General features: G+C 49.2%; 1 protein-coding gene across 1 annotated transcript; it reads right to left on the bottom strand.

Moving 5' to 3' along the window:
• Positions 1–241: 241 nt before the first annotated feature.
• LOC144160592 (uncharacterized) lies at positions 242–2,131 on the bottom strand. Its single transcript, XM_077691836.1, has one exon. It carries the CDS (start codon positions 2,129–2,131, stop codon positions 242–244), a length of 1,890 nt encoding a protein of 629 aa, XP_077547962.1.
• Between the last annotated feature and the right edge of the window lie 5,886 nt (positions 2,132–8,017).

The following is an 8,017-nucleotide window of genomic DNA, read 5'->3' as shown; positions in this document are numbered from 1 at the left end:
CAGCTTTGGTCTTGATGTGCCGCTCGTGTGTCGCCAGGTAGTCCGGTCCTGTGCTCAAGTGCACGCCCAGGTACTTCGCCGCACTCGTCATGTGCACCGTGTCCCCCTGCAGTGCCCATGTCCGCTGATGTACCTGTGCCATGCCCCATACCATCACCATGCACTTAGCTTGACTAAACCGCAGTTGTAGCTTCGCCATCTCTGAGCCACAGATGTCCAGTAGGTGTTGTAACTCTTCTGGCTATACTGCCATGACGGCGAAGTCATCCGCGTACACCAGGGCTGGGATTCGATGGACCACCTGCTGCCCCTCTACCCGGTGTTCCAGCCGGTATCCGCTCCCCGAAAACTCCAACTGGTGCGTTACCTCTGCCACATACAACATGAACAGAAGTGGGGAGAGAGGACATCCCTGCCGCAGACCGCGTGGTATGTCAACCGGCGCCGTAGTCTCGCCACCCCATTCAACTTGTGCCGTGATGTCTTCATACAGTGCCCGGAGTAGGTACAGATCTGACTCGTCCAGGCCATGTTCCCGGAGCAGCTCCCACAGCATCTCACGATTCACCCGATCGTAGGCCTTGGAGATATCCAGGAACGCCACATAGAGCGGGCTCCCGGTCTGCAGGGCAATTTCTATGCACTGCGTAAGGACAAACAAGTTGTCCTCAATGCGTCTGCCGACCCGGAAGCCTGCCTGCAGCTCCCCCAAGACACCTTTTCGTTCGGCCCAGCGCTGCAACCGGCTCTTCACAATCTGCATGGCCATTCGGTACAACACCGGAGTGATGGCTATAGGTCTGCAGTTGTTCAGGTCCATCCTATCCCCGGTGCCTTTATACAAGGGGCGAACCCTACTGCGCTTCCAGTCCCGAGGAATCTCTGCCTCCACTAGGACCCGTGACAGCAAGTCCCCCATTCGCACCCTGGCATTCGGGCCCACCGCCTTGATGAGACTCATGGGGATGCCGTCCACCCCCAAGGCCGTTCCTGCGTCCACTCTTTGGGTAGCTTGCTTGAATTCGCGGTCCGTCGGTGTCTGTCGCAGGTCGGCTGGCAGAAAGCTGTCGTCGTGGACGGCGGGAGCTCTCCCAGTTGGCTGCGCCACCTGTTCGCTGGGTTTGCTCGGAGGGATCCCTGTGTCCTCGTACCGTTGGAGCGCGCGCAGCCATTCTTCGAGTAGAGGCACGCAAGCCGCTCCCTCCAGTGTCTGTTCGTCCCCTGATGCGCGGAGTCGGCCCTGTGGAGCCTTTCTACTCCCCGATTGAATGTGGCGCCGGAAACGTTGGGGCGCCTGCCTCCCAGCGCGCTGTAAATCGGCCAGAAAACGCTGGTTCAGATCCCTTATTCGAGATTGCACCAGAGCTGCCGCCTCTCGCTTACGCGCTAGAAATTCTGCCCACGCACCCGCTGTGGCTTCATGGTCCGTGTGCTTGCTCAGCAGCCGGTGTAGGCGGCTGGCTTCACGCCGGCGCTTAAGGGCCACCGCCACTTCGGCCGTCCACCACGCCTTCACCCGATGCCGGCCTTTCTTCTGTATAGAGCACTGGGCCAGTGCTCCACGGAGCACAGCTATCATTTGTTCATATGTTGTCATTTCATCCACCCTGTCTTCCAGAACAGACGCCATCCTTTCAACGTCACGTTCACTTGGTCGTCGCGGTCCACTTTGAGCAGGCTGTGGGACGGTCTGCTGATGCTGGCCAAAGAAGAGACGAAAACGATTGTGGTCGCTGGCCAGATTGCCTTCCCCGTCCTCGTCTATGACCATCATGTCTAATGACTCATACAGCGTATCAGACATCAGGCAGTAGTCAATGCATGATGTCCGATCACGCACTGTCCACGTGACTGCCCCTTGGCACTTGTCCGTCAGATTAACCACAACTAGATTCTCTCTCCTCGCCATGTCCAGCAGCAGTCTTCCATTCGCGTCCGTGTGACCATCTAGCTCCTCGATGTGGGCATTGAAATCCCCCACTATCAGAACTTCATACTGGCTGCGGAGCTCCTGCATGTCTGCGCTGAGGCAGGCGCTAATTTCCTCGTTCTTCTCACGCCCTGCCCCCGTCCACCAGTACACTGTTGCCAGGGCCACTGGTTTGTCGGCTACCCTGCCCGCTAGCCACATATGTTCCTGGCAGGTAGGCCTCTCTCTTGTCCACTGATGGGGACTCGCGCACAGGCATCCTATCCCACCTCCTCGCCTTTCATTAGCCTGCCGGTTGCACCCCTCCCAATGCATGTCAGGATCTGCTGGGGGGACTTCCTCATCTCGAAGGTGTGTTTCCACGACTGCACAAACCGCTAGCCGATAGGTCCGCATCTCCTTCGTAAGCTCGGCCCATTTCGACTCTTTCCTTGCTCCCTGCATGTTGAGGAAACCTAGCTGCAGACCTCTACCCTGTCGCTTTCGCCGTAGACCTCTGCGTTTGCGCCGTCGGCTGACAAAAGCCCGTGGCAGCATTTTTCCTACGGGTTCGGTCCCCAAATCCTCCAGCTGGGCTACTTCCTCGGGGCGCCCCACTGCCGTGGTCTGCCGTTCATTTGCAAGAAAGCTTGCTTCAGTGCCTCTACGATAGACACTTCTAGGTGTCTGGCCGGCCTCTGATCGTGCTGGAGACGTCTGGAGGGGCGCAGCCCTAAAAAAACGCAGAGTCGTCGGCCGAGCCGCTGTCCTAGGACCTCTGCCTTGCTTGTATTGTATCCTGTGTCCTGCGTCCCCGATTCTGTCGCTCGGCCGGTGGTAATGAACTCCACTTTCCCTCCCAGTTCCTTGCAGGCCACCCTCATCAAACTGTTCCATTGCTCGCAACGACTGGAGATTCTCTCATCCGGGCCTGACTGTTCAGGCAGAGCCTGGACCACGAAGTGGTACTGCGGTCCTCGCCTCATCCACTCTATCAACTTGGAGTGGAAAGCCTGCACCAATGTGTTGAGGTCCATGTCGGAGCGCCCGATGTCCCTCAGACCGGCCTGAATGACTACCATGGCTTCCGAAACACTCCAGAGGTCTGTAGCCCCATCTACTAGTTCCGCCACCTCGTGGATCGTGGCATCCTGCTGGATCCTGAACTGGACGTGGTCATTCCACCGGGTGGTCCGGAGCACATGGGGTTTTAGGCGTCGGGCACTCTCATCTCCAAACACAAACGCCCACCTGCCCCGTTTCACCTGCTGTGGGGAGCTCTTCTTGCGTGTCGGCTCAGATTGCTCTTGGGGCTGTAGCTCGGGGGCCTCCTCAGTCTCAGCAGGTTGTTTCGGTCTCCGCGCCTTCCGCTGTTTGCTCGACTCCCTCCCCTTGCCTTCATCCCGGAGCTGCATCGGCCGATGCTCTGCGTGTCCGGCTCCCACCTCCTGCCTGCCATCAGAAACTGCCAGCAGTTGAGTGCTCGTGCCGTCCCCGTCCTCCGTCATTGAGAGATGGAGAGCCCCACTGCCAGAGGAAACAGGCTCACCCGCAGCCCCACCAGCATCTGTGGTGTTGGCAGCCGCCACTCCCCCGTGCTTTGCAATTCCAGGCGCTCGGTCACGATCCGTCTTGTGGCCTTCGACTACGCACCTGAGACGTGCCACCTCTGCCTGCAAGGCCTCTCGCTCCCGTCTCTCTGTCATTATCTCGTGCTCGAGGGTCTTCCTCTCTTTCTCCCACGTCGCTGTTTCTATGTCCAAGCGTTTGGTCAGGTTGGCACACAGACCACACTGGAAAGGTTGCTCACCGGTCAACGAAGAGTGTAGCTCATCATCCGGTAGCTGAATACACTTGATGTGAGCACGTTTTTGGCATGATGCACATCGAAAAACTTCTGCTTTCCGTAAAAAACAGAGCAGCACAGTACACAGACGTCCGTGCTAGGCGCCATCTTGCGGCGCAATAATAATAATAATAATAATCAATCAATCAATCAATCAATGTTTATTATAGTGCCCAGGAACAGCGAAGGCCTTCGTGCTGGAGCACTCAGAGGGGAAAATGCAGCACTTTATACATCAACAATTTGCTAATAAACACTCAGTGAGCAAAAAAAAAAGAAAAGAAAGAAAGACCTACAAAAACGGCAAAGAAGATTAGAAAATAAATAGTGCAATCCAACATACTTAACACAATCAAGTCATGCTGCCGCACAGAAAAGGTATAAGACAGCAATGAAATGCATCAACAGCTGGTTAAAGAACAGTGAGTGAGCCAAAAATAAGAAGAAACTACAACTTCACAGAAGAGTAAAAATGCCATAGTGTAATTTTAGGCAACATTACACAATCAATAGAAACTGTAATGTCTGTTAATTGCAAGAAGACATCTTACAATAAGCGTAACTATACGGGTGGGTGAGTGAAAAGAAGAAAGTTTTTACAAGATTCTGGAAGCGTACATTTTCAGTTTCAAATGGACGCATGAAGTGAATATGGCAACTTTTAATGATAAAAACGGCAGAAAAAGAAAAATTATACGATAATTACAGTCGCAGTATCAGCACAATACATGAATAACCAGGAACAAGAACAAGCTCGGTGAAGTCAATGCACACGTCAGGACGATAAGTGAAGAAAAAGAGCACTGCCAAGATGAACCTAGTGTGTCAGAGCTGACAACCCGGCCAAATAATAATAATAATAATATTAAATAATAATCAATCAATCAAACAATCAACCTTTATTTTTGGTGCCCAGGAACAACCCTAGGGTCTTGGTACTGGTACACCATATACAAGCATGCAATAAAACAAACTAAAATCAAGACAACACAACACAGAAAATCATATATATGAAAGAAACAATAAGATAAAAATAGTTACAGAGATCCCAGAAAGCAAAACAGCAAAACAGCAAAAAAAAGGAAGCCTAGTGTTAGAAGCCATGACACCCGGCCAGCAAAACGTTGAAGGCACGTGAAAAATTGAAAATACACAAGCAAATACTCAATGTACATGACGAAGATAGATTATACACATAAAACAAAGGTATTGTAACAAAATGTTAGGAAGTTTCAAAATGGAAAAACAAAGTTCAGCGTTACAAGCACTGACACTTAAACCGAAAGAAATTCAAGCAACACAAAATCAGAAAAGTGAAAAACAAACAAGCACGATGATGATTTGCATAAAATAAATACGGAACAGAAATACGGCACATAAATGACATAAAGGCACTTAAGCTACAACAGTTTTCAATTCATTAGAGAACAAAGACAAAGAGCTCTGGAATATATCAAGACGATGGGAATATTCATTATATGCACATTGTATTCTGCAGATGGACGAGCATCGTTTACTTAAAGCATCTGTTCTGAATGTTCGAAATCTTCGGAAAAGTTTGTTCGGCAAGTTGACATTGATAAGTGCAACCAAGTCATCACACAAAATATCACCATGAAGAAGTTTATAAAGAAAGATAATGTCAGCTTTCATTCGTCGACACCAAAGGGAAGGAATACTTTTGAGACAAGACGTGCTGCCGTTTGCGTCTTCTTGTACATGACGGAAACGGTGCCTAAAGATAGAAAGGAACTTATTTTGAACCCTTTCGATGCTGTCACTATTGGACTTGCAAGTTCCATTCCAAACAACAGAACCGTATTCGAGAAGAGGTAAGCACAGAGCCGAATACAACTTTAAGAAAGGAAGAGGACTTTTAAACTCTCTAGAATACCTGCAGACAGCACCCAGATATCGAAGAGAGCGTCCGGTAATTTGTGTAACGTGGGAAGAGAAAGTCAGAGAAGAATCAAATAGTACTCCCAAGTCCCGAATTTCGGTCACCCTCGGCAGTGCAGTGCTTGCTATTTTATAGGAGTATTGCAGCTGTTGAGTTTTCCTACTATAGGAAACAACTTTCGTTTTTGAGGGGTTCAAAATTAAGTCGTTTTTGGTGCACCAACGATGGAATGACACGATATCAGCCTGAAGAGAATTACAGTCCTGAACATTACGCACTTCTCTGAAGATTTTCACATCATCAGCATACAACAAAAAAGAAGAATTTTTAATGGCAGAAGCAACATCGTTAAGGATATTGGAAAAAAGAAGGGGGCCCAGAACGGAGCCCTGGGGTACACCACTGGTTGCTTTGTACCTAAATCATGTTTGACCATTACACTTACATAGCAATATCGCTCCTGGAGATAGCAACGTATAAGACCCACTAAGGAAGCGTGAACATCTAACAGAATGAGCTTGGCAAGCAATAACGAGTGGTTGACTACATCAAAGGCCTTGCTCATGTCACAGTAGACCGCGTCAAGCTGGCTTCTACCAATGACTGCTGGGACAGCCTGCTCCATGAAGCATGCGAGGTTTGTGGAAGTTGAGCGACCACGCATGAAGCCATGTTGATTAGGAATGAGGACTTGTTTAAGTGAGAAAGACCAGACCTTATGAAGAGATAACTCGAATATTTTAGAGGCAGAACAAAGAAGCGACACTGGCCTATAGTTCATGGGGTCGGTTTTTAGGCCTGACTTGAAAACAGGGAATACACGACAGATTTTCCATGATCGAGGGTACGTGCCAGACGGGATACAGTTATTAAATATTGAGGTGAACACAGGAACAAATATATTTGCATACGTTTTTAGAATTGCAGCAGGAATTCCATCTGGCCCAGAAGACAACGAGGGCTTTAGCCGCTTGATGCTGGTCCGCACGATATTCTTATCCAATTGGAAACAAGCGGAGTAACCGTCCTGGTGACAAGAGACGCTGCCGTCATCACTACCACCGCTAAGCCCAAACAAAGAAGAAAACTGACGAGCAAAGCAGTAGGCCGCATCTGCAACCTCATCGCCGTTGGAATCCAGTAGACGAATAGATTCTTTCGTTGTACAAGATCTAGAATGAATGTATTTCCAGAAGGCACCCGGCTGATGAGTTGCTTTAGCTTCAACTGACGCCAGCTACAAAGTATGATCACGCTTGTGCAATATTTTGCATAGGGCACGTAGGCGCCGGAACTCCTGAGCGAACTGATTCGCACCAGAGTGCTTCATCTTTCTGTGCGCACGTTCTTTGAGTTTCAGGGCATCCCGCAATTCAGAAGAAAACCAGTGTGGGAACTTGAACTTCTTTGGTAAATGTTGCGGGATGTATTTCTTCATACCCAAAAGCACAATCTCAGTAAAACGGTCAACTTGTTCATTGACATCAGAGAGGTCAATGACTGTTGACCAAGGGGCAGCAGAAAAGTAGCCATACAGCCCAACGTAATCTCCCCGGGCGAAAGCATAGCGAGGTTGCGCATTGCTTGAAATTACAGAACGGTGGAGTATTGTAGGAAGGCAACAGGAAATAGAAAGAGGAGGATGATATTTGTCGGGTATTACTAAAGCACAATCAGAACGCGACACACTAACACCATCGAAGTTTGAAAAGCACAGGTCCAGAATGTTTCCACTGCATTTTTTTATGTGATTACGCTGTGCCATGGAAGTGAAATACGAAAAATCTAGTAACCTATTACCCTTCTGTTGAAAGTGGTGGTTGTAGTGGGAACAGGTGAGGTGGCTCCACTGAACGCCAGGAGCGTTAAAATCTCCAAGGAGGAGGACCTTGAGGTCGCAATGAGTAGTGAGCACCTGTTCAATGGAGGACACTAACTTATTGAACGCGTCAGGAACTACATCAGGAGGAACGTAAAAAACACCAACTAGAAGTTTTTCAGTTTTAGAGATATGAATTTCGACCCATAAAGACTCACCTGCGTTTTCAATATCGCTACGTAGCACACACGGGAGAGATTTTTTAACTGCGAGAAGTACCCCGCCCCCCTTTTGTTTGCATCCCGTTAAGGCACGATCATTACGATATACATGGTAATTTTGAGGAAAATAATCACTGGATAGAATATCAGGGCACAACCAAGTTTCAGATATAGCTATTAACGGAAAGCAAGATGCCAGAACATTACCAAAAAATTCAGTCGCCTTAGTTCGAAGACCTCGCACATTCTGATAAAAAACATCTAAACTAGTCATTATTCTTTTTCTGATGTGTTGCGCTCAGAGCTGTGAAGCATGCCTTCG

Source organism: Haemaphysalis longicornis, unplaced genomic scaffold (genome assembly GCF_048455015.1).
Source record: "Haemaphysalis longicornis isolate Haplotype H1 unplaced genomic scaffold, Haemaphysalis longicornis Haplotype H1 scaffold_11, whole genome shotgun sequence".
Taxonomy (NCBI): domain Eukaryota; kingdom Metazoa; phylum Arthropoda; class Arachnida; order Ixodida; family Ixodidae; genus Haemaphysalis; species Haemaphysalis longicornis.
This window is presented reverse-complemented; position numbering and strand designations above follow the sequence as displayed.

Excerpts from the sequence above, each read along its gene's own strand:
- LOC144160592 (XM_077691836.1), bottom strand. The coding sequence starts at position 2,131 with ATGTGGCTAGCGGGCAGGGTAGCCGACAAACCAGTGGCCCTGGCAACA.